Source organism: Asterias rubens, chromosome 21 (genome assembly GCF_902459465.1).
Source record: "Asterias rubens chromosome 21, eAstRub1.3, whole genome shotgun sequence".
Classification (NCBI taxonomy): Eukaryota; Metazoa; Echinodermata; class Asteroidea; order Forcipulatida; family Asteriidae; genus Asterias; species Asterias rubens.
This window is the reverse complement of record NC_047082.1, coordinates 10,346,461-10,374,407: the sequence shown is the minus strand read 5'-3', so window position 1 is coordinate 10,374,407 and position 27,947 is coordinate 10,346,461. Positions and strand designations below refer to the sequence as shown.

Here is a 27,947-nt window from a genome sequence, read left to right as displayed (position 1 = left end):
TAATGCATATAATGTTGGAATACAACAAGCATGACATGTGAGAATACTGGTCTTTGACAATTATCAAAAGGTGCCTCTAAAGGTAGAATGTACTTTTTTGGTAATTACTCCACAAGTTAATGACCATACTTGGTAAAGAGCACTGAGAGATGTTGATACTATTAAATGTTATTACAAATGTCAAATGACAACCGTTGAAGAGACTATAGTTGACCCAAAAGTTTGAATTTGAGAAAGGCTTCTCAGGCATCGGAAGACACACAATTCTAGGCAAAAGGGGTATTGGTTTTTTTTCTTCTTCCATTCTTGCACCTTCGATGACCAATTGAGCACAGATTTTCACAGGTTTGTAATTTTATGCATTTTAATTTGGGATACACCAAGTACATGTGTACATGTTACGGGTCTTTGACAATTACCAGTGGTGTACCCTGCCTTTAAACACACAAATCACATGAGCCCGATGCATTATCCGTTTTCGGAGGGTTGCAGTTTCTTTCTAACAAGTCATTGATTTTGTTTTGGACTGGACATGTTTTGGTTTACATTATAAAGTTTGCAGCAGCACTGCTCCATAGTCTCTGTAAACAGGGTGTTTTTTGGCGAGGGTCCAGTTGTTCGACGACGAGGGCAAGGGTTGCATTCTCTAAAGGCGGGAAAATCATTAGGACCTTATCATGGCACATGAATGGAGTCAAAGATCATTTTATAATGTACTTTGTACCACTTTATCCTGTATCTAAAAACCGTGCAGGGCTGATACTCAAAGGAGACTATGGTCGCCATCATGTTCCTGATCACTGCCTTGGTGCCCCTTAAAGGGATGGTACACGTTTGGTAATTACTGAAAACAAATATTAACTTAAAAACTGACTTGGTAACGAGAATTGGAGAGCTGTTGATAGAATACAACATTGTGGGAAACGACTCCCTCTGAAATAGAATAGATTTTGAGAAAGAGGTAATTTCTCACTAAAATAATAAAAGACTTATAGCTAGAAGTCTTTTATTCTTATCTGAAAGCACACAATTTCGTCCAACAAGGGCGTTTTTTCTTTCATCATTTTCTCGCAACTTCGATGACCAATTGAGCCCAAATTTTCACAGGCTTGTTATTTTATGGTTATGATGGGATACACCATTAGTGAGAAGACTGGTCTTTGACAATTGCGAAACGTGTACCTTCCCTTTAAAATGTTCCAGTACAAAAGTTAACTTCCTTCCCAGAGCATCATGCATGTCAGCATGTGGATACAATCTAGGTGTCCCTACTAAGGGAAAAAAATGCCTAGTACTCTTACAAAGTCCAGTATCACTATCATGAACAACTTCTTAAAGCTGCTTTAAAGGCAGAAAAAGTAGCTAAGCGCCAACAAAATGTTGCTTACCAGGATAAGGTTACCAGCCAAACTAACATGTCACACGCACAATTTGTGACTGGTATTCCTGCTCTTTCTGCTTAGCAGAAATTTGTAAGCAATATTCAGGCCTGTATGCTTCATTTTTGAAAGGGCAAGGGCACCGAGGCATTTTCTCCTTGGTAAAGGGCACCCTATGAGGAAATTGTAAATTTGTACTGTAGCATTTCAAGGGCACCAAGGCAATGACAAGGGGCAACGGAGGCAATCGCCTCCGCTGCCTCCGTGAAGTATTAGACCTGAATATTTTCTGCTTAAGCAGCTCTACACACTTGTTGTTGTATGAAACTTGGCCCAGGTCTGCACGCCTGTCACTAAGTGTACAACTGTACTTTCTTGTCTAGTACAGTGTACTTACAGATGTATACGTGATGAGTACACATTCTGAACCTATGCTCTATGCCTGAACTAATATTAGTCAATCTAAAATTCTGATGGCGTGAGACTAAGATTAGACTTGGGGGAGGGGAAGAAAATGGCAGTAATGTATTAGATTGTACTTTACTCGTACCTAGTGCGGGTACAAATTCCCTGAACGAAAATTACAGGGCATTAGTTTTGAGAATGTCAAAAGCATTGGATGGAGTTGTACATGTACTATCTGTGACAAACACATAGTAAATGTATTACCATCATGTATAAATGGTACAAATACATACATGTACATGAATGCATGTATTATTTCCCAAACAAAACGTTATCTCAAAGGGACAACACTTCTCATTAAATAAATGCTCAACAATTAAACAGTTATTGCCAAAATTGTAAAACAGATTTTATGATTTAGGATCTCAACTTCCCCGACTTCAAAGATTAAATTGTGAAATTTTCTACCAACCAGTAATTTCAAACGCATTTTTCTACAAACATGTACATTTTTAGCTGCAGGTGACTTTTTGGCACTTCTTGAAATTGCTGTCCACATACGTCCGTAGAGAAAGATCAATTAATTAACTTTCTGTTGTTTGTCTGTCAATAGGTTAAGGCACAAAAGACTCTGCTTCACCTTAACCTAATTGCTGTCCTACTCGAAGCTTCCTAATATAACTATCTAAATCATTGCGAACTTTCATTCGTTTTCATTTTATATCCTAAGTTGTACTATGTAATACTGTAAACTACTGTGTAAATGTACATGTAGGGAAGCAATAAAATAAATGTGTGCAAATACAAAAAACAAATACAAATTTACAGTAAAATATACAATCAGCTATTGACCCATACACTTTCAAAATACGTAGGAAAACAGTTGGTATTCCATTGGTGTACAATGTCCATGTACATGTACATGTAGTACTGACTGCATACATTTGCAAACCGTAACTGCATACAACCGGGGCCCAATTTCACAGAGCTGCTAAGCACAAAAATTTGCTTAGCATGACATTTCTTCCTCGATAAAAAACAGGGTTACCAACCAAATTTAAACGTGATTTTAAGGATATAAGCAAACTATTGCTCAAAACCAGTAACAAGCAAATATGCAACAAATTGTAACTCTGTTTGAAGTCCTGTTTTTATCAAGGAAGAAATTTCACGCTAAGCAAATTTTTGTGCTTCAAAGCAGCTCTATGAACTTGGGCCCTGTACTGTATACATTTGCAACCTGTACACCATCTGCATGACCTACTTGCATTTAACAATACAAAAAATTGCTTTGGAAATCCGTCTTGGTTGGATGAGCACATCTATATTTGCACTACAAAGATATAATACACATTTCCACTGGTACTATGTACATTTGATAAACATTTGTGTTGACTCCATGTCACAGAGAGAGATCATTTTCAATGCAGGCAGCCTCCCACGATTAAATCAATTATTTACCAACCATTGGCCAACTCCGCGGGGGCGGTTGTTAAGCATTTTTGACGAGGGGCCCACACTTTGTCAATGAAATGCCACAAGTGTGCACGCTACAATGTAAAGAACATACAGCTTTGGCGAACTGATAACATTTTATTATAATTGGATTTCAAATTAACTAGACTGCATTTTTAAAAAGTAATTTGACACTGCTGCTGTTGGCAATGCTGCATGAATTAAAGCTTAGTTCATACCACCGGCGAATGCGATACGAATTCTGACGCCACAGCCCTGTTTTTGCTGCAAATGTTTTGCAGGAGTTGAATAAATTTCAACTGGAATGCAAATTATCCATTTTCGAATCTGTGATGTTAACAATCAGGCCTGGAATTTCACGGAGGCAACGGAGGCCATGGCCTCCGTTGCCCCTGGTCTTGGCCTTGGTGCCCTTTCAAAAATTCCCATAGACTTTACGATTTTCCAATGGAAGCGTCCTTTTGAAAATAAAAATGGCCTTGCCCTCTCAAAGATGAAATTCCAGGCCTGAACATTTGTTTTGAAAAACGCATTCGCATTTGCAGGAAGTGCGAACCGGGCTTGAATCTCAATTGTCAAAGCCAACTTTAATGGTTGCCAAACTAAATTCCAGTGGATAAACAAAAATGACAGAATGAAAGTGAAAGTTCATCTACGAAGCTTTTATCAAGGATGCGGAAAGCACACAATTCAATGCAACAACATGAACAAGTAATGTCAAGGGTTTCCTTTCATTGTGTTATTACAATTTCAATGACTGATTCAGCCCAAATTTTTCGTAAAGTTTTGTTATTTTATGCATTAGTTGGGATACTCAAAGTGAGGATACTTCAACCGATTTCACGAAACACTAGGATTGATCCTATCTCAAGTTAGGACGAGTAACCCGTCCTAACTTAGGACGGGTTCAATGCGTCTTAACGTCGGAACTTGACTCGTCCTAAATCCTAAGATTAATCCTTAATTAGAAGGAGTTTGGTGAAATCGACCGATGGTCTTTAACAAAATTACCAAATATACCCTGCCTTAGTATAGGGTCTCTCGCACATAGTACAAATGCAGGCTGACCAACAAGGCAACTTTAGCACACCAAAAACCTTCTCTCGCAACACCAAAAATCACAAAGTTTTACCTCTTCTAAAAAGGCATCTGGTATTTTCTGCTGAGTTCTCCTTTATACCCCTCTCCGCCCGACTTCCCCTCGTTTCTTCCCTTAGCACACCGAGGATGTGTGTGTGCTGCTGTAGAGGGCCACGGTTGACGGGAACTTCAAAAACTGCGTAAAACAGAAAGAAAGACATACAAGTTAAAATTAAATACCACGGTTGGTTTGAATCCCAACCAAGTAATATGCCTGTAAAAAAAATTTCCACAGAACTCAGGAAAGCACCGAGTATACAGTGTTTAAAACATTTATCAGTGTATATGGGTAAAACCAAAAATGAATATTAATTAAAGTAGTATGGATTTTTTTTTTTTTTATTATTATATAAGGAGCAAATGTGAACAATAGCCCAACAGACATTGACATGGTCAATGAACAGAATGAAATTTAAATCAGACTGAAGGATCTTAAAAGAAGAACTCTGATGGGCTAATCAAATGGTTTACTGCAGCTCAAATTTACCAGAAAAGAATAACAGAAAAACAAAGATATATGCTATCAAGGAAACACTGAATTATGTAAGAAGGATGTCCTAAAGCAATGGTGACAGTATCTGAAAATAAATTATCATTTCTTTTCGTTCGGTAAGCACCAGAAGGTTAGCATGCCTTTTCGTGTGCTTACGGTTAGCAAAGCTATGAAATAAAAATTGCACAGTAAGCACAAAATTGGCCGCTAAGCAGCGCTATAAAATTGGGCCCAGATGGCAAAGCCTCTTTCATAAGACTGCAGGGGTGGATTTCACGAAGAGTTAGGACTAGTCTTATCTCGAGTTAGGACCAGTTACTCGTCCTAACTTAGGACTATCCATGCAATTTGTATCTCCTAGGACTAGTCCTAAGATAGGACTAGTCCTAACTCTTTGTGAAATCCACCCCTGCAACTCAAACTGAAAACAGGAATCTACAAGTCTACAATATATTGAAACAGGAGCATCAACTCCAACACCAGGACAACCGAGGCCGTTGCCCCAGTGAAACTCCAGTCTGAAAACCTGGCAGCTAGAAAAATTAGATTTCTGACAACTCACTTACAACACAATAAAAAGGACTGCTTCACGACATAATATAAGTGCAATATGAATCAGTTTGAGGCTTGAAGCATAGGTTTGTGTTTCTCTTCTTTCTGCGTAATGTAGATCTATTCCAATTTAGCCAATAAATGACACCATCACCCAAAGGGTATCAATCTTTAACACTCAGTCCACTTTGTCTGGAGTCAAAACAGGACCCTTCGAATGGAATTTCCCCCACAAGCAAACAGTCTATAGATATTAAAGGAACACGTTGCCTTGGATCGGACGAGTTGGTCTATAAAAAGCGTTTGTAGCCGCTATTTTTTTAAATGCATATGGTTGGAAAGATGTTGTAAAAGTAGAATACAATGATCCACATAAACATGCCTCGAAATTGCGTGGCTTACCTTTTACTGTGCGAACTAACACGGTCGGCCATCTCCCATAAATGGCCGACCGTGTTAGTCGACGAGGTAGAAGGAAAACCGTGCAATTTTGAGGCATGTTTGTGTGGATCATTGTATTCTACTTTTACAACATCTTTCTACCCATCATGCATTTTATAACAAATGGCTACAAACGCTTTTCAAAGACCAACTCGACCGGTCCAAGGCAACGTGCTCCTTTAAAGGTACATGAGTGATTTCTTGTTCTATCTACATGTACATGTACCAAATGCTTGAAAAAAGAGGTCAATAGACCTTTATCACAGCGCGGCCATCTTGAATTTCTCCCATTGATTAAACGTTACCGAACCGAGGCTGGAAGAACTAAATAGTCTGGTTCCTATTTTCAAAATGATTACAAGCTTCCATTACTGTTATTCGATACGAGGAACATGACCAAGATGGCGGCAGCATGATAAAGGTCTAATACCAAATGAATAAGGGATATCTTAGGCCGTGTCCGAAACGGCGACTTCGGCTACAGCTACGGCTAGATCGTGCGCGTCTGCCTATTCTTCAACACTGGTAGACTCGCTGATCTAGACGTAGCTGTAGCCGAAGTCGTCGTTTCGGACATGGCCTAAGTTTAAATACTTGCACTGGATACCAGTAAATGTACGTGTAAAGCCTTCTCCCTTATTAACATTTGTTACTTTTGATGGGTGTAAAATAATTATCACTGTCAGGCTTTGTTACGTGTTAACACAATTTTTCTGATTCATCCAAGGGCCAAAATATACATCAGAAATCAGACTGTGACCAAATCCTTCACAATTTGCTTTTTAAAAACAGCATCCACTACAATATGAAACACACTCTATTAACCACTTCAATAACGCAGACACCGTCCAATGTTTTGACCCCTGCATTAAGATGCTTTGAGCTCAACTATCCCTCTAGAGTCTTGCAATCTTGATCATGCGATACTGATCTGTTTCTATCGCTTGTACCTTTGTGTAATTCCTTCTCCCTGAACTACACTTGGAGTACATTGTACGTTTATGTAACTCGTCTTAATCCAGACTCCATTGTGTATTCCAATGATGGTTCTTACCAGGGTCTAGGACCAGTCTGAAAAAACCCATCAACCAACGACAAAGGGTACACGTTGGACCTTTTTTGCGCAATGCACTCTGTATACATTAGGGACCTGATTTGCGTTGATCAAGTCAGAATGCAGGTAGGCAGGCAGACGTAGATGCCGAGGCCTGGAACTAATTTAAGGCAGCGGAGGCTGCAGAGGCCTCCGTTGCCCCTGGTCTTATTTAGTCTTGGTGCCCCTTCAAAAGTTTCCAATAGACTTTAAGATTTTCCCAATGGAAGTGTGTCCTTTGCAAATTTGAAAATGGAAATGGCCTCCAAGAAGAAACCCATGGATGCACACAATGCTAGCCTGCCAGGTATGGTACTTTACAATGTGGTCTACCCAAAAAAAAAAATGTTTAAGAAATGATTTTCTAACATCAACTTGTCTTCATGGTTGTAGCATTTTAAACAGGGAAATCTAGCTCTCAAGAGTTTTCTTCACAAGCATCAACGTCATAAGGGTGCGTTTCCGATCAACATTAAAGAAAGTATAAAAGGGAAGGTACACGTTTGGTAATTACTAATAACAAATATTAACTTAAAAACTGACTTGGTAACGAGCAATGGAGAGCTATTGATAGTATCAAACATTGTGAGAAACGGCTCCCTCTGAAGTAGCATAGATTTTGAGAAAGAGGTAGTTTCTCACAAAAATAATAAAAGACTTCTAGCAAGAAGTCTTTTATTCGTATCTGAACGCGCGTAAATTCGCCCAACAAGGGTGGTTTTTTCTCTCATCATTTTCTTGCAACTTCGATGACCAACTTAGCTCAAATTTCCACAGGCTTGTTATTTTATGCTAAATGTTAGGATATACCAAGTAAGAAGACTACTCTTTGAAAATTACAAAACGTGTACCTTCCCTTGAAGTAATTAAGGTTCTGATAAATATCCAAAGAGATGTTTTTATTAAAAATTAAAGACAACTACTCTGAAGCGTTACTCTGGGACTCTGGCAGCAGGTGTTTCCATCTCGTTCATCAATATCAAGGTCATCAGACACTCACTATTTGTTACAAAACACAGACTGCAGTTGGGGAGATAGTCCCGATAACAACACAAGTCCTGAAGTCAGTTTTTGGTGATGATCAGAAGAAAAAATACCCAATATCAGAAAAACAACGTTTCCAATCAAGTTACGGAGGTTTTTTAACAAACTTCACAACGGATGGCATGTTTTCACTGGGTTTCCCTTTTCCCAGGCACTACGGAGGATGTTTATAAGCGACCGTACTTGAACCAAATGAAGCGTCAAATTATTAAGTAAAGTCATTGATGTTAAAATTTAGAATGTAAAATTATCAACCAGTGTAAATTTTGCCTGCCATAATATGCCCTGGAATACCCATCTGGTCACTGCTAAATGTAAACAACGTGGCATCTAGGCAATTGCTTCAATTTCTCCTGAAAGGGATCCAGCGTAGGGCTACATGTTTTGAACACTCAAATTTTGAAATTGCATACAAAAACCGCTGTTGAACATTTTAAAGCAGACCTGTGTTTAAATACACTGTGGTCTCTAGATTAGGTTCTTTCTCAAATAGTAAATTTTCTTGACAATTCTTTCCATTTTTCACACTTAAATTTAAATGATTAGTATAAACTTGCCCTTTTCACAAAAATAAGAGACACAATTTTATTTGAACTTTACATAAAACATGTACAGTGTGCACCCAACAACGTTTGACCAAAGCGCCTAATTTTGTTACACTAGGAATACAAGTACTCCAACAGAGGTAACAATCATGAGTTTCATCAGTTGTGTGGACATCTTTTCCCAAGGGTACAAAAACCACCTGTAAATATCGCATTCGTTCAATAAACGGAAAAGGCTCTGCCGTTGGGGAGGGGGGGGAGTATTTTCAATAAATTTACAGATGAACAACACAAAAGAATCCACACATGGCAAATGATACATGTGTTTATGGATGCTCAAACTCCGCGGCACTCCCAGAGGCCACATATTGACATTTAAAAAGATAGAGAGAAAAAATAGTCAATCGGGCTTGTTGCTTCACTGAGGCAACAGAGGCAATCGCCTCAAATGCCCTTTGGCCATTGCTATGCTGCCCCTTGAACGTTCCAAACAAAAAATATTACAATTTCCCTAATAAGAGGTGCCTTTAACTGAAGAGAAAATGCCTTAGTGCCCTTTGCCCTTTCAAAAACGAGACATTCGGTGCACATAATATCTTTCACTATCCTGTAAACATAAATCAAGGGTGTGTCAGTCTGACACACCCTTGATTTATCAGAGGTCGAAATTTAGTGTATTTTTATGATACAGGGCGTAGTAACCCAGAATTTTTAGTAGCCCTGATGAGATTTTGGTACCCCGAAAAACAACAATGCGTCTTAAGTTACGGCACAAATTGGTCACCGAAAGTATTTCATTTTAAAATACCATCAGCTCAGGTCAGAATGTTTGTGATGGATAACTTACTGCATTATTTTCCCACTAGCCCGCCGGGCTATCAAACTGGAAAAATGAGCAGCCCGGCTGTAAATCTGGTAGTCGCGGGCTAGCAGGCTAGTGGAAAATTACAAACCCTGTGTGTTCAACCATTTTATAAAGAAAGGTCATTTCTCTGGTTGAACGAACTTTCTTTTTGTTAGTATGCACAAACGAAAGAAATTTCTGTCAAATGTTCTAGTGTATAGTTCGCTTTGGTTGAACAAACTTTTTTGGTTTGCACAAAAGAAAGATTATTTCTGTCCAGTTTTCTAGGTAAGGTTTGATAAATTCCATTTCCTTGATGTAATTTTGGATAGCACTTCTCTGTTGTTTCATTGTGGGGTCAAATATGTATAATTTGTAACCGTTTTTTAAATATTGTTATTATGTCCTATCTTTTGTAATTACCCAAGTTTTTTTGGAATTGAATTAAAAGGAATTTGGGGGAATTTAATTGTTAAAGTCGCAGTTAAAACAAACATACATGAATAAATTAGGCCTTAAAAATCTGTGATTTAGATTAAGTGGTGGAGAATATAGACATTCAGTTATTTTTGTTTGAATGCTTTGGGAATAGGCACACATTCTTGTCTAGAAATACATACACAATGTAATGTAAGTTAAAAAAATATAATGTTTGTGTCCAAAACAACAGTCTAGACAGTTAAACTCCCCGGACCACTTACTGAAGTCCAGCATTCAAAATGGCCTACACAATTCAGAGTTTCAAAGACCGGACGGTTTTGTCAACTTTATCACTCATGGGTAAATACTTGATAGACCATTTCGCGCTGTCTCGATGGGAAAAAACAACTCAGGACCAAAAAAAACAAAAAACAAACAGAAAAAACACAGCGATCAAGAGGGGAGGTAAGCTTAAGGGGAGGAGCTGTCTATTTTCTTCATGTATAAATGACAAAGCGGCAAACCAAACAAGAGCGTGTCTACCTACACGTCTTGCCATCAACCAAGCATAAGATCTAAAAATACACACGGAATAGAACGACATCAAGAAGTGATGATGGCATCGCTACCCCGGAATCATTCCAGAAAATGGCTCCGTAGTCTCTTGTTTTGCCGGGGCTGTCCCTCCGGACCCTGCTCCAGGATCAATGTGTTATTTTTCTAGTGTCTAAATGGAAGTCAGCTCGCTAATGGAATCAGACAGAGGTTGGGATGTGGGGAATATTGTGTGACCGGCAAGTCAAAAAATTCAAGACAACTGATACCGGCATCCATGATGATGTGGTTTTGGAGACCATCAGAATGGAAAGTGTTAATAATGACCCCTTCATTAGGGGTTAAGTGGGCTCCCATTGTGATAATAATATAACTTATATGCAGTAGAGCTCTTTATCACCCGACTTCTCTGACAAAGCACTTTTTTGTTTAGGTCTACCAGCCCCAGTCCTTCTGAATCCTTCATTTTGGCAAATTTTGACACAGACAGATCTTGGGTTGTAATTTTACAGGAATATTAACAACGGGATCACCTGATTCCATTATTATTCATTGGATGAGGGTTGTGTTTCACAACAACAAGACACAAGAAATTCCAGGTTGACATATGAAAATTTAGTCTACTTAAAAAAACAATGCATTTAGGGCCTATCGCGACCAGGTAAGCATTATGTTGATAGCCCTAACCTACTTTCATCTGATTAGTGTGCGCAGCAATGGTTTATCAAGGACACGCGTGTCTTCTTGTCCTCAATATCGAATAAAGCTTCCTTTTAAACTGGCACTGTGATGTAAATCAACAAGGCAATTCATGGTTAAATGCGCCATATCCCAGTGGATTTTAAGAGCAAGGAAAATTTTTCCTTTGTCGAGAGATCTTTTGGCGAAAACGTACAAACACAAAAAAAAAAAAAAAAGGTTGAAAGAAACATCAATCTTTGGGGGTATTAGTAATGGAATTATCTGGGGCGTGGAATTTCCTTCTGCTGCTTTGGACTCTAAGAAAGCAGAAAACTACAACATGTAATCCAAGGGCTACGGGAAACTTCTTCCTCCATGATTAAAGGGGCGGTAGCCTAAACTTTTGGTAAATTACTCAAAAATTATTTACCATGGGAATTTACACTATCAATTTTGATCCATCATGACAATTTACTTGGTCAAGAGCACTGGAGAGCTGTTAATATTGTATAACAAAACATTGTAACAAACAAAACGATCCCCTTTGAGATAAAGTGGTTAATTTTTCCGCAAAATTTGAATCTAAGAAAGGCTACAAAAATTGCCAAATGAATTTTTTGTGTCAGGACATTCACAGGAAATGATTTTGTCTCTCAGTTTTTCAGAGCAAAATATTTGGACTTCCAACTTATTTTGTGCACACTGAATAGTTGCTAATCATCTCCTTTGTCTACTCTTCACATGTATAGATAGGTTGGCCTACATGTAAACCAATTTACTATTATAGCCAACTAGTTTCCTGTCACTCCCTTTGTCTACTGACTATTCACATCATCATTTGCCAAATCAACGAGCACACATTTTTCATGAATAGTTTTATATATTCAAATTAAATTACAATGATCTTCTCCAGTGTTGCATATTATGTAATATAAACAATCATGCCCATCTTGCATCAGGGCAATGGGGAGTCTACATTGTCAATAATTGAAGGTTTAATATACACAAACACAGTAGGTCTACACCAGGTATAATCTTGTGTGCCTTATAAGCCTTTATGCTACATTGTGTACACGTACATGTGTACAGTACATTTTGTGATGCATTGTGTATGGGGGTTGGTAGTGACAGCAAACACATGGTGGTTGGCATGGGGGCCTCCACAAGAAAGAACAACAAAACAATACCAAACATGTACAGCGTACCATACAAATTAAAGGCAGTGGACACTATTGGTAATTGTCAAAGACTAGCCTTCACAGTTGGTGTATCTCCACATATATGCATAAAATAACAAACCTGTGAAAATTTGAGCTCAATCGGTTATCGAAGTTGCAAAATGATCATGAATGAAAACAAAAACTTGTCACAAAAAGTTGTGTGCGTTTAGATGGTTGATTTTGAGACCTCAAGTTTAAAAGGACTATCATGGGCCCAATTTCATAGAGCTGCTTTTAAGCTTACTTTATGAAAGTTGTACCCTAGTGTACATTACAAAAACAAGAAGCCAATCAAACATAAAATATTTTTTTTTAAATGTACAGGAACTATGATAACCCCTTCAAAACATGAAACTGCTACAACCTTACAGGGGTGGATTTCACAAAGGTAGTCCTAACTTAGGACTAGTCCTAGGCAATGCTCTATCTCTTAGCATTGCCTAGGACTAGTCCTAAGTTAGGATTACCTTTGTGAAATCCACCCCTGGAGTCCTAAATAATGTTAAGATAAAAATAAGCAAAACTCAATTATTCTCCCACAACTTCGACGACCAATCGAGTCCAAATGTTCACAGATTTGTTATTGAATGCATGTTGAAATACACCAAGTGAAAATACTGGTCTTTTCCAATTGTGTCCAGTGCCTTTAACCTAGATACATGTACAATGCATTAAATGTGTATTGTCCCCACAAACTAACTGTGTTTTTATACACCATGCCACATATCGGGGGGGGGGGGGGGCAAATGCCATTTGATTGTGCTACTGTAACATTAAAACGTTGCTACGCGGCGCTACATACTAGGTTAATTTCCAAGTTGATTTTCATACCAACAGATGTCCCTAATTTTATGGTTTCTCCCCACATTCACAATGGCAGTTCTAAATTAGCAGTCGGTCATAACAGCAGTACAAAGAACAGGTGCTTTCCCCTCGGTCTGCCAGACCTCTACAGGGGTTGAGCGATTTTTCTGTATCAATCAATGCAGACAGGCATATCAATTATTAAATTGAAAACCAGCCATTGAACATTTAGCGTCTTCAAATACCCACTGGACCAACTAGTCAGAGTCCTGTAATTTTAGCACGTGACATACAGTTCATGTAGGAGTACGTGGATACTTCCCAGACATTTGAACAGGGTGAACAGTTCAAGTGTAAAAAGGGTGACAAATTGTTCCAGGAATTTCCTTGAAAATGCATAATTTTAAGCAATGTGAATGATTTTATCTTGATGACTTTTAAAACCATTCTCAAATTATAAACATTTATTATATTAAATAATTTGTTTTAATTTGTTTGCAATATCCGCAGCAATTCTACAAACTTTATTATTGTAGGAGAGTTTCAGTTCTCAATATCTTTTATTTTCTGACAAATACAGGTCAACTTTAATGGACTCTCTTCCAAACGTCCATGTATATGTGCACTTAATTTTGTCCCGGTGTTTTGTTTTCCTTCTTTTGTTTTCTTGCCACACAGCGGTAACGTAAAAGGCGGCCTTTGTACGAGAATCAGGCTTTTGTTTTTGCAAACTTGCCTGCAGCTGCACTGCCAAGGTAATCATATTAGGTAATACATAGTGTCTGAATTAATTCACCAAGCCATTTTCCCCGCTGCAATGTACTAGATTACTACAGAAGAGGGACGTCTGTAGTGACAGATCATTCTAGAAAATGAAAGAAGCTGGACGGCAAAGAAAACAAGAACATGATAGAAACTTGGTTTTTGGTTTCGTCCTTTAGATTTAAACTTAAATTCAACAAAAATCATGAGAAAAAATTTTCATATACTCTGGATTGCACAGTAGTAGAGTTTTTGAAACCTTGCAAAAATATCAGAATGGGAAAAAAAATCCTCTTAAGGCCTTTTTAATTCACTGTGCTTCGCCTAGACTTGGGTGCAGAATCCCAGTTTTGAAAAAAATCTGTAGCACTATTAAGAACACTCAACAAAAACTGGCTTATAGTTGTTGTTCCATTTCTGGTTGTTTTTGGTTTTGGGGTTTGGTTTTTGTTTTTGTTTTTGGGGGAAGGGTGTTTGTTGGAGTGTGTTTATTCTTTATCAATGTTTTATTCTTTCGTTGTACACACATTATGTAACAATGAGCAGAATAATGCACATGTGTTGCAATGTATATAGGGGTAATACACTGTCACATGTACTAATGCATCTGATGTATACACCCCCAAAAAAATCAATTTCTCCACAGCTTCATTTCAGTGAGGTTATATTTAGTTTAAAAGCACTAAACAATGTGGCATCTGCTACACAGTCTACTCTAGTCTGGTCACTGCTTGCACAAAAGCAACCATATCAATAATTCAACACAGAGACCCACACCTCTGCAGATTTGACACAACAAACTACATACACAGTATACAAATGGACCATTTCTGCACTGTGCCTCCTTCTGAACAATTCATCTGTTGAGAACTACACACGTGTACATAATTTTAAATTGTGCGCCCATGAAATCTATTGTTCGATGTTGTCGTTAAATCGGTCACTGACAAAAATACACACTGTTTAGAGAAAGAGATAAAACTAACCACAAAATTGAAGTGTACGTTAGACCGGGGTGCTCTTGGGCCATTTTAGGCCTAGATACCATGTACTTCACAAAAGTACATGCCCCCTGATCATTGCCTTGGTGCCCTTGAAATGCTCTGCAGTAGAAATGTACAATTTCCTTCTATAGGGTGCCCTTTACCAAGAAGAACATGCCTTGGTGCACTTATTCCTTTCAAAAACGAATACAGGCCTGGGGCGTTTGAGAATTAGAGGAAATTAGAAAACATGGCCAGAATGCTTTGGTTGGTAAGTAATGCCTACATTTGGCCTTGCTCCGGGCTGAATGTAAAATTATACATGCCTATACCACTACATGTATGTATAAAGGGTACACGTTTTTAAACATACAGGCTACACAATCAATCAATAGCCTTGACAAGATAATTATAATACAGGGTATGAAAGTGTTCTGTTGTGGGTACAAGTTTGTAACTAAGGGAATAAAAGATTAGCGACAAGTTTTTCAATGGCCGTTTACAGGCGGCAGTGTCGGCGGCCGTTGAATAAAGGCACGAGCCGAAGGCGGGGGCCTTTATCACACGGCAACACCCTGCAAGGTTTTAAACGGTTGTAGACTCTATCGACATGAATGTGGACTTGCATACAACCATGTAGACTTCCATACAACCAGTACAATCAGCAGCCGTTTATACCCACACTTGATCAAGACAGTTATATTAAATATTGTTTACACAATTCATTATTGTGTACACTGTACACTATACAGTGTTCTACAGAGGGCATGTAATTTATTGTACAAGTTTTTAATGCATGCAATCAGTACAATCATTGGTACTATCAGCAGAATAGATACCCACACTTAATCAAGACAGTTACATTCAATACTGTGTACTTATACACACTATATCCAAGAGCAAGGAACAGTGACTACATAATGTACCGTGTCCTGCTGAGTCCTGAGTAGTGACCAGTGCCCGGAATCCTCTAATTATTGTTTCCTCTTTGTAATGTGATTGTGCACCAATTTTAGTGTGTGTACTGGTACTACAGTATTTATGGTTTATTGTAGTTATATTTTGGTGTGATCCCTTGCTACTCGGCAGTTAACGGTTGTATGGCTTTCTGACTGGTACCACCGAACATTTTGACAAAATAAGGAAACCACGAATATAGGGCTCTGTTGGTAGAGCCCCACTTTAAAAAGGACCGTCTAAAGGTCACCAATCATTTTTTTAAAAGCCCCTAATACCCAGAAGAGTTTCTTGTACAAGTAGGCCTACTACAAGTACAATACCTCAGAAATGAGTGTGTATAGGGTATTAGCTTAGAAGGTCCAAAAAGCATGGATACAAAATGATGTGTCCTCACGTGTGCAGTGCAGTATTATAAACTCATCTGTTATGGTGCGTCACCCTGACCTTTGCATGACGTGTCAATAACAGACAACAGTGGAAAGGTTCCGAGTGGTCATATAGAAAGATTAAACAGTACGCGATGTACACACACTCAATTGGTCACTTCTTTTATTAGGTCAATTCAGTGAGTCATCACCATCACCCACATGCTTAGGGTGTGCCCAAAACAATGGTGTTGTATAGTAACATACAAGTAGGCCTCAAATTAACCATTCCCCAACTTGAGTCTACATGCAGGGTTCTACCATAAAACAAGAACAAAACTCTGGGGCAAATTTGTGGATGTTACATTACTGTAAGCCGAAGCACGCTGAACTGAAACAAGGTCTTCACCCACATGCTTAGGGTGGGCTCCAAACAATGGCGTTGTATAGTAACATACAAGTAGGCCTCAAATTAACCATTCCCCAACTTGAGTCTACATGCAGGGTTCTACCATAAAACAAGAACAAAACTCTGGGGCAAATTTGTGGATGTTACATTACTGTAAGCCGAAGCACGCTGAACTGAAACAAGGTCTTCACCCACATGCTTAGGGTGGGCTCCAAACAATGGCGTTGTATAGTAACATACAAGTAGGCCTCAAATTAACCATTCCCCAACTTGAGTCTACATGCAGGGTTCTACCATAAAACAAGAACAAAACTCTGGGGCAAATTTGTGGATGTTACATTACTGTAAGCCGAAGCACGCTGAACTGAAGCAAGGTCTTCACCCACATGCTTAGGGTGGGCTCCAAACAATGGCATTGTATAGTAACTTACAAGTAGGCCTCAAATTAACCATTTCCCAACTTGAGTCTACATGCATGTCTCTACCGTAAAACAAAAAGAAAACTCTGAGGCAAATTTGTGGATGTTACATGTCATGTACTGTAAGCTGAAGCACGTTGAATAAGTTCTTCACCCACATGCTTAGGTTGCACTCCAAACAATAGTAACTAGAAAGCACGGTAGCTGTATTTGAGCAAATACGGGTATCTCTGCCCGGCGGGGGGTGGAGCATAATATTCTGCATGGTTTATGTTGCACTTGGAGAAATGAAAATTGTGTGTGTTTTGGGGGTGATACAGAACAATATTCGCATACGTTACTCGCGAATACGAAATCCGACCATACGCAAGCGCATACGTAAGCATGCGCACATATTCCCAAATATTTTCACGACATACATGTACGTATGCCGACAAGTTTACAGTTATGCGATGTGCTTTTGGGCCACCGTACCTTTTTGATTGCATACGTTTGCGATGTCACAAATTTATTCGCAAATGTTTGCGCATACGTATGCGGTGTCAAGAAATTATTCGCGAATAAGTATGATGTCGCGATCAGACTGGATGCTAAAAATCCACAGATATATATTAGAAATTTTAATTAAACATATGCGACAAAGTATAATAAAATTTTTGACAACTCAAACATATTCGCATACGTTACTCGCGAATATCTTAACGAAATCCCACCATACGCAAGCGCATACGTAAGCATGCGCACATATTCCCAAATATTTTCACGGCATACGTATGCCGACAAGTTTACAGTTACCGTACCTTTTTGATTAGGTAAAAGTCAGCTGCGCACGACATACATGTACGTATGCCGACAAGTTTACAGTTATGCGATGTGCTTTTGGGCCACCGTACCTTTTTGATTGCATACGTTTGCGATGTCACAAATTTATTCGCAAATGTTTGCGCATACGTATGCGGTGTCAAGAAATTATTCGCGAATAAGTATGATGTCGCGATCAGACTGGATGCTAAAAATCCACAGATATATATTAGAAATTTTAATTAAACATATGCGACAAAGTATAATAAAATTTTCGACAACTCAAACATATTCGCATACGTTACTCGCAAATATCTTAACGAAATCCCACCATACGCAAGCGCATACGTAAGCATGCGCACATATTCCCAAATATTTTCACGGCATACGTATGCCGACAAGTTTACAGTTACCGTACCTTTTTGATTAGGTAAAAGTCAGCTGCCTATTATTACATGGACAAGTGATAACACTATTAATATCAAGTGTCCAACTTTTACTAAGAAACACTTAAGTTTGGTACTGTTACCAACAGTATCATGCAGTTGTTTTACAACATATTTCATTGCAAAGACATTTGGCAAGGTAATGAATCTCACATAAATTCCAAAAACATTCAAAACCTTTTCTTAAGATGCACTGTGAAAAGAATAATTTGTAAAAGCTAATAAGCTAATTTAAAACAATTTTTCTATAAAAATGCTCCGTTATTGAATGACTATTGACTTATGGATTAACGGTGACGATTGCGAAGTTTCCTCACTCAAACTAAAGCTCATGTAACTAACAACCATACACGGTTAGCACGGTTAACATCCGTTGGCTCTCCGGGTTTTCACCGAACCCGTATGCCGTGAATAAGCTCCAGACCACGGCAGAGTGTTTTTAACGTTCACGGTGCAGGTCACACTGCGACCGGAAAATCCCCCATTGCAATAACGTGGGGAAAAGCTTCGGTGGTGATCGTCTCGCAGCGCAGCGTAGAGGATTCACTCATCACGTAAATAAAACAACCTCGTTATATTTTTACGTTGCAATTCTGATCGGCTTACAAGCTTTAGGTACGAGGTTGGAATTTTTGGTTCCGTTTTTTACGAAACCGCGGCTTTAGCTTGGGATGTCACTTGGGCTTCGACTTGGGCTTCGTCTGCCTGTTTGAAGCCCCGTTAGAAAAGCACATGTTTTCTAAATAACTGACGGAGCCTAAGCCCAAGCCCAATATGTGGCCACGGTTTTGCAAATGCAAGCTGAAGAAGAAGGAGAAGGAGAAGAAGAAGAAGAAGAAGAAGAAGAAGAATATCCACCACAAGGACAATATCTCTGCCGTTGCACGGGCAGAGATAATGTACAAGTATGACTCAAATTCCCTCGTTGAGTAGGCCTTATATGCATGCTGTGCAGGTTTCTACCATAAAACAAAAACAAAACTCTGGGGAAAATTTGTGGCTGTTACATGTCATGTACTGTAAGCTGAAGCACGTTGAATTAGAATTTCACCCACATTCAAACAATGGCTTAGCATAGTAATGTACAAGTGTCTCAAATTAACCATTTCCAAACTAACATGCAGGGTTCTACCATAATAACAAACAAAAAACTGTGGGGCACTCTGCACCCGAATTTGACTGTGGATGTTACATGTACTGTTAGCTGAAGCACGTTCTATACCCACATTCTGTACCAAAATTTGTGGATGTTACATGTACTGTTAGTGTTAGCTGAAGCCGTTGAATTGAAACTCGGTCTTCGGTATGCTTTTTACTTGGTGTTAGACTTGGTTTTTAAAGCCCAACTGTGGGTAATCTGGAGCATGGTTTTCTCTGGATGTTTTTATGTGAAATTAATTGTTCTAAATTTGTTTGTAATTGATTGGCCCAAATTTGCACGTCTCGGCACGCACATTGCGCGTATCGGCACGATCAATAGCTTCTGCATCAACGGTAGAACCCTGGAGCTGGAGTTAAAATACGTAGTAGTACCAACTCAAATTGGGAGTGGACGGTCATGACGGTTGCTCAGCTTGTGTTGGGTTGAACATGCATAATCACCCTTGGGTTGTACACATAATTGTGGTTAAACAAAATTAACGCAATCAATGGGGGCCAATAACTAGGGTATGCGTTGGCCTGAACTGTACAGTATTCAGAGTATAGCCAACAACCATGATTACAGATTTCCTGCAAAACACAAAACTGTGCTGTTTTTGTTGGACAACATGGCGTATGTTACCGAAAATACCGATAGTCGTTACGCATGCTTATATCTCATCGATCACAGTTCATAATATTATCTCGCAATCACATTGATAAATAATATATAGCATTTATAGTTTGTCAGCATGTTTAGGACTTAGGTCCATGTAAAAATAGGGATGGCTATTCAGCAGCGCTCACTCAACAAAAATATAATATGATGTAAAGATATTGGGTATATTGCCGGTACCAGCTCTTTGCTGCGTAGAACACTATAAATTGTACAAAAATTATTAACAGTTAGATTACAGGCATGAGAACAAGTGTTTTTAGCGCTCGGCCAGTAATCTCAGAACTGGACAAGCTTTTAATAAAACCAAAATGATGTTCAAATGTTCAAATTCCAGAATAAGTATTTGTATACTTTAAGTGTTATTGCCTATTCATATTCATTTAATTTTAACAATATTTAAATAATCCCTCTTTTCTGACCATCCATGCTGACTAACTAAGTTGTTAAAATAAAATAAAAAACATTGCCTTTCCAAGAACAAGATCCATTCTGCATTCACCAATCAATTAACACTACTTAAATATAAAACAATGCAATTTTATTTAAAAAAATAAAAAATTGCTCAACACTAGTGTTTTTTAAAATTTTATATAGCTTTTATAGGCCTACCTACAGTTACACAGAAGAAAGAATAAATCCAACAAGACAAGACTATTTACAGGGAAAAAAGAAGGGATAACTTTCCGTATGGCGCCACCACTTTTTCACTCATTTTTACAAAAAGGGATATATCAATCAGGTAAATTAGATACTATATATTATTTTTTTTTCGAATGAAAAAGTGGTGGCGCCATACGGAAACTTTTCCAAAAGAAGAATTATTCCATCACAGAGCAGAGGGGGGGAATACTTACCACTTTTTAACTGCAGTGAAAGAAGAACTGTCCAGACCATAAAAAGGGTAATACATAGAAGGAATAGCCGTGACAACCAGGATCGATGTGTCCTGTAAACTACTGTCCCCATTATCATATAAACACGCATTGTTAAAATCGCTAAAAACTACCCCCACACCCCGGTCGACGGGACGGCTTGGGTAGAGAAAACCTCGAGAGTAGAGGCACACACAGGAGCCACAGATGATGTCAGAGGAACCGTAAAAATCCACAACGATTGGTGACGATAAATCCACGAAAAGCGATCGGGCGACTCAACGTCCGTTTTGCCGGTCGATGTTGATGAAATGTCCTGCTAAATGGAGGGTTGCTGCCGGTACTGCTGGAAATCCGCGCTCGGACATCAGCAGCCATTCCGAATTTGACACATGGTAAATCCAAGGGCAAGAAAACGCCTCCAAAAACAACCGATCAAACCGTTACAAATTAATCCATGGACACAGTTGATACTGTTTTAAGTACCAGTGAACATTGTGGTGTTCTTATCTGTCTGAAAATGCGGTAAAAATGGCAAACAAATATTGGCTGAAGTTCACTTCGACGTGTGTATCGGTCACTCACTTTTGTGCACGTACGTTCTACGGCCGGCCGAGTACATACGATGTACCTACTGCCACAACGCCTATTTCCATAACACACACACAGTATATTGATCTTCCGGGTCAAAATGCAGCACCGTGAATAGTCAATGGCCGTTCTGCTAATTATTCGTCACTAGCTATAGCGTGTGATGAAAGGAAAACAAAATATTTCGAAGGGCGTGAGCAAGGGCGCCCTCATTCAGTTTTGATTTTTGCACTCGGGGGGCGACACGTTTTTGTAATGATTACAAAACGTGTCGCCCCCTGAGTGCAAAAATCATTACTTCAATAGACCTTTCTTTTGTTGATAAACAAACCGCCTTGTTGGCATGGTCGGCCGAATGTTAGTAAAACACTCAATCGTAAAAACAGATGTTTCAACAAATTTCAACATTTTCAATTAAATAAAATACCTCTCATCATAAGTTGCTTTATTTTAAACAAAATCAACAAATTTTGTTACATTGTTACAAAAATAGCGATCTATTCTTGATTTGCACTTATGGCTTTCTATAGTTTTCCAATCTGGGTTGGCAAAAACTCGGGCTGTGACGTTACAAAAGAAAGGTCTATAAATCAGTAATTAATACTCAAAGCAAATGGTAGCATAAACAGTTACTTTCTAGAGAGCAACGGAGAGCTGTAGGTATTATAAAACATTGTGAGAAACGGCTCCTTCTGCAATACATAGTTTTTCGAGAAAGAATTCTCACTATAAACCTTTGAACCTGAAGACTCATCCGTGGATGAAGCCTTTTCTCAGCAGGCATTTGAAAGCACACAAACTTGTGCGAAAATGGTTGATCTTCCATTTTGTTTGGTTGCAACTTCAATGACCAATTTTGAGCCCAAAATTTCACAGCCGGTTTTTGACACCATTACCCCCAAAAACGTGTCCAGTGGCGTTGGTGTCAGCATATCCAAGAGAAACTTATTTCTCAGCTTGGAAAACAAATTCATCTCCCATCGAATCAGAATGAGTGGTAAAAAAGAGGGAGCTACCAATGGGTAGACGTTTATACACAGACTAGATCGCCGTATGGGAATAGACTCTCTGCAGCTGGGGTGAGGACACTGGAAAGGGTATAGACCTGTGGACATGCCACACCCGCTTTTAGCACCATAGAAAGTCCCGCCTCAATAAGTTAAGCCCGTGATTTATTCCGTTTTATCGCCATTTTGTATTCAGTTTTTTAACTTATCGTTAATAATGTTTAATTTGTTAGTGTTTGTAAGTTGTTATTGTTGTTGTTGTTGTTGTTGTTGTTTTTCCCAACATAATCTAATTGAAGCCCCAAAAAGTCTGCTTTACGGAAGGTTTTCCTAATCTCTGAAGGTTCGAGTGGTGACAACAACTGCCGAGTGTGATGTGGGGATGACGAGGTGTGTATTAAGGAGTTAATAATTAATGATCATGTACACCACACAAGGCTGTACTTGTTAATTTCTAACTGGAAATAACGACACACAAGGTCGATCGTTTGTTGTTTATAAGTGAGAAGATAACTCGAAAGTTCGTGTTCTTAAAACAAAAATTACTGATTCACGAACTTCAACCATTCTTCCTCCATGATTCAACAAACCATAATCTGACTGGTATGACAGCGCATTAATTAGTCGTTCTTTTGTTAATAATGATGAAAAGCTAAGTGGCCTCGTTAAAGACCTGCTTGAACGAAAATGTCAAGTCGTGAACTTTGCTGAATTCCACTTTAAATGTTTTCGATGAATAAGGAAATCGAATCATATGATTATAAATAGGTTTCAATTGTGTAAAAAAAACAATCATTTTGTATGCCCTTGTCCAGAGCTTTTCTGCGAGATTTGCGAAAAGCCCCGTTACGTAATCACTCTCAAAACGTCATAAGTAGATAAAGCCGCTTTGTTGCGGCGTGGATGTATAACAAAGCAAACTCCCACAAATGACGTCAGCGGCATTGTCCTTTGACGCCCGCTCTCAACGGCAGAAGTGTTTTTAGTTTTTCAAAAAACCTTTAGGTAGGGGCCTGATTTTTTACTCGATAATTACGAAAAGTTCAGAAGTGTACACATATCAAAATTACATTAAAATGGTGAACAAGTGCATTATAAACAAGTAAAAATACCATTTCTGTTGAAAACATTCCGCTCAGGTAGCTGTTTATTAAGTGAATTTTCAAGTTTTATTTTCCTTTGAGTGCATTGAGAAAATAAAATAAGCTGTTGTGAACAACTTACCAAGCATTGTAGACCGATGGTATAAATGAACAAAATAGTCAATGGCCTGGCGTTAATGGCATGGCCTTCGATAAAGACTCTGCTAGGGTCGAAACGTCAGGCCGTTAACTATTGTTTGCATTTCTGTTTTATAATACAAGACAATGTCGATAATAGTTTTCAGCTTGATGTTACGAAGGTGTGCGCTTGCCCGGTCGCGAATTTTTTTTTCTTCAAGGATGGTAAAGGCCAATAGATTTGCAGACACGCTCCCATTGACTGCCACGCACTTGACGCTGAATTATTCATCAGTGGGAATTCAGTGTATTTTGGCAAAACACCAAGGACTCCCCTATATTGACCGGCGCGTTTAATTTACACATTATTTTGGACAACAGTTACCATGAGGTTCCTGGGGGTTTTGACTCCAAAAACGGGGGGGGGGGGGGGGGGGACTGACCCCTCCCGACGCACACCCTACTTAACTTTATAATCACATCTTATCACCCAAAAGCACTTTTAAGCGCCCTAAACAGGAAGACTAGGGATCGAAAATAAAACAATTAATTAAATTTGCCGCGGAAACCCGAAGTTGGTGAAACCGAAACCCGAAGTTGGTGGAAACCCACACAATCATGTATGGACTAAGCAGATTTAACGTTTTGTGAAAATGCAATTTTCTATTACTCTGCTTTTCAGCCAGCTGAAAAGCAGATTTTACTCGGGCGGCCGAAAAGTGGTCATCTCATTTTCTTCTTTCAGATACCGGAAAATCAAATTTAACCTAGGAAATATAGGTGGCCGAGAAGTGACCATTTGCTTTTTTCACTTTCAAAGGACGGCCCGTGAACGTGAACCATAAAACGCGCACAATGCACGAGCGCTGAACTGTGTTTATGTTTGTGTTGGGGAACCAATCACGTCAGTCAGTCAGTCGATACTGGAAGAAGTAGGCCTTCTTTTGTGATAACCGCGCTTTCAGAATATACTTCAAGGATTCTTTCCTTACAAAGAACACGGTCAGCCATACAGTTTCCCGTGTGATGAACTGAAACATTCACGGGCGGTCCTTTGAACGAAAAAAGCAAATGGCCACTTTCCCGTGTGGTTTAAACGGGTGGCACGTTTAGACTTGTTCAATGAACTGAAACATTCACGGGCGGTCCTTTGAACGAAAAAAGCAAATGGCCACTTTTCGGCCACCTAGGTAAATTAATTTGATTTTCCGGTATCTGAAAGAAGAAAAGGAGATGGCCACTTTTCGGCCGCCCGAGTAAAATCTGCTTTTCAGGTGGCAGACAAGCAGAGAAATAGAAAATTGCATTTCACAGAACGTTCAATCTTCTTTTCTACTATCTGGTGGCAGTAAAGCAAAATGCCAATTTTCGTCCGCCAGCATTAGGAGAAAAAGTAAAACCTGCAGATTCGCATTGTGCGGTGGAGAGCTCCGCGTAAGGCGCTTGTAGAAATATGGCGTGAAAATCCAAAGTTGACAATTTTTAATTTTTTTTGTATAAGGCTTAATCAATAGTACGAAAAGTTTACAAAGCCGCCGCTGAAAAAGCCTGAGCTAGGTTCTACTCACATTGAGATACAACGGTGATCACCATAACACCAATGGTGAGCTGTACGAAGCACATTGCGGTGAGTACACATTTCTTTTGAGCGGGCATCATGGCAATCCCTTTTTACAACCACCGCCGGATCAACCAAACGAAGTCCGAACTGTTGATGCCACACCTCCCATCTATAGATACTGAGCAGGCTTTGATGAGAACATGGGGGAAACAAGTAAAAGTTCAGCCACCCAAGTACACTAGCCGGGTATTCAACTAGCCTTGTTATATTTTTAACAAGGCAATCTGCCCGGCCCGTCGTGCACACGTACTGTGACATCAGTGTTGATTTTTACCTTGATCATCACACATGACGCAGCGCACTTTAAGTTTATGAATCAATCGTAAACAATTCGACCTTTTCGTTGTTGATTATTGAACCGCGCCGGTTGGCCATGGCATGGACGAAAGTTTGTTACCAAAACATAGTTGCGCTAACATTTTCTGCAAACTAAATAAAATACCTCCAATGATTGGTCGCTTTGTTTCAAACAAAATAATTCGATATTTGTTTGTTTAATGTTTGATGTAACATTAATACGAATTGTTTTTGCTTTGCATATGGCTTTCCATAGTTTCCCAACCTCGGTTGGCAAAAAAAAAGTCTTTCTATAAATTCAAATATTATTTGAGTGAGAAATTACCTATTTCTCAAAAACTGAATTGCTTCAGCGGGAGTCATTTCTCATAATGTTTTATATTACATGTATTTCAATAGCTCTCCGTTGTTCGTTACCAAGAAGGCTCGAGTGCTTAAACATAATATTTTTATGGTGGGGCCATTTGGGCGTGTCTGGCTGGCCCAACCCACCACTGAAAATGTATGGCAGTGGTCATTCATGGTACCTGGGACTCTGCTAAACATTTTCCAAGAGGTTTCATCGGGTTAACTTTCCAGCTAAGCTAGCTCAATTTTGGGTCACTGGTTATGTACGTCTGGCTGGCCCCGCCCACCACCCAAAATGTCTGGCAGTGGCCATTCATGATACCTGGGACTATGCCAAACATGTTCCAAGAGGTTTCATCGGGTTTAACTTTCCAGCTGAGCTAGCTCGATTTTGGGGCCCTTTCCCAAGGCCCACTTGACCACACCCACCAGGAGTGTCCTCGGCAGACGTCCATTTCCTTACTTAGGCATGCACATTGGCCATTGCTATATACATGAAAATTGGTTAACTTTCCAGCTTGGCTGACCCCCCTGGGCTCCTGCTCAAATAAAAGGGCGGTTGTATCGACAACAGACTTTTATTCTTTTGATCACCATCAGCCCCATGTATAATAAACTTCAACGGCTGACGAATGCACTTTTGGTATTGTCATTGTTAAACTCCGGTTCCATTGTGTGCTGTATGTTACCCTCCACACATAGATTTTTCTTGTGAATAGTAGCTGTGTATGATTCATGTTTCGCTGAATAATGTGGCAATAACAAACTTTTATCATTTTGAACTGAATGCTTGATTTTTTATCTAGAGGTAAATGCTTGAGGCCAGTAAGAGTATTGTGCACGTACACCATGTAGTTTTTGTTGGAAACCGTTTGCTAACAGCCATTTATGTTACCCTTTGAAATAAAATCAGAAAATTTATAAGTTTGCTTGTTGCATAAAATTAAATTGAAGATGATGCCTGAATTGATTTTTACAATCAGAGTTGGACTCCAGACTGACGTGTTGGACTCCTTGAACACTCCAAGTGGTTCAATAGGTAGTGCAATTCCAATACTTATGCTGATGTTCTCATGATGTCAGCATCAACAGGAAGTTCCAACAACTTTGTCCCCTTGTACAATTAATTATGCAAATATGGGTCACGTGGTTAATTAATTACGATTTTTAATTTTATTTTGGGTCGGTGGTTTGATGTTTGATCTAGTACGATTTGATTTCACAGAACTCTTAACCACCAAACTCTGCGCTTATGATCACCATTTTCCGCTTACTGTGTTTTTCAAACATCATCGTGTCATGCATGCACACAGGTTATGTTTGGCTAACAATTGAGAAAAAGAAAAGGCAACACTATCGACATAAAGATAAGAATCTAATTTAAATATTACAAAAAGAAATATTTCTTTAGTTTTGGGGGATAAAAAAAAATATTAAATTCATATGGAGATTTGAACTCGCACGTATCAGAGATGTAAGCGCGACTGATACTAGGCCATGAGGCCCAATGCATAATACGAGGGTTTACATGTATTTGTATCAACAGAGGGGATTATGATCCGGCGAAATAATTCTCGTGTCATGATTTTGCGAACATTGTCACTAAATATGAACTGCTAACGCCTTTAACTATTAAGTAGGGTTGAAATGTAGTATTAGATGCCTTTAGGGGTTTACGCACATTCGTCCACGGAGGACGCCACCTCGGAGTCTAAATTTGACATTATTTTTTTCACTCATTTCTCAAAAACTACAACACCACAGCAAGTAATATTTTAAGGGAAGCTTTCAACTGTCATTATCTTCAAACTGTTTAAGTTTAGTGTAATTCTGTGGACACCATGGTATGTCGTCGTCGTCAAAAACCCCTATTTATATACGCACGTTCGTTAAACGAAAACCCTAAGCCTTCGTGTACAAAGCATATTGGTCCAG

At 39.0% G+C, this 27,947-nt stretch overlaps 1 protein-coding gene across 2 annotated transcripts in view; it reads right to left on the bottom strand.

The window, feature by feature from the left end:
• Window positions 1-25,589, bottom strand: part of LOC117304503 (beta-1,4-galactosyltransferase 6-like) — a 56,150-nt gene extending 30,561 nt beyond the window's left edge. Inside the window, exons 1-2 of one of the 2 annotated variants that reach the window (XM_033789008.1) lie at window positions 25,315-25,589; window positions 4,393-4,536 (exon numbers count right to left, since the gene is read on the bottom strand). In XM_033789008.1, the coding sequence (XP_033644899.1) occupies window positions 4,393-4,536; window positions 25,315-25,405 (235 nt within the window). In that variant the 5' untranslated portion in view covers window positions 25,406-25,589. Of the gene's footprint in view, window positions 1-4,392; window positions 4,537-20,910; window positions 21,635-25,314 lie in introns of those variants that run through there. The other variant, XM_033789007.1, reaches the window with a different exon arrangement.
• Window positions 25,590-27,947: the final 2,358 nt, after the last annotated feature.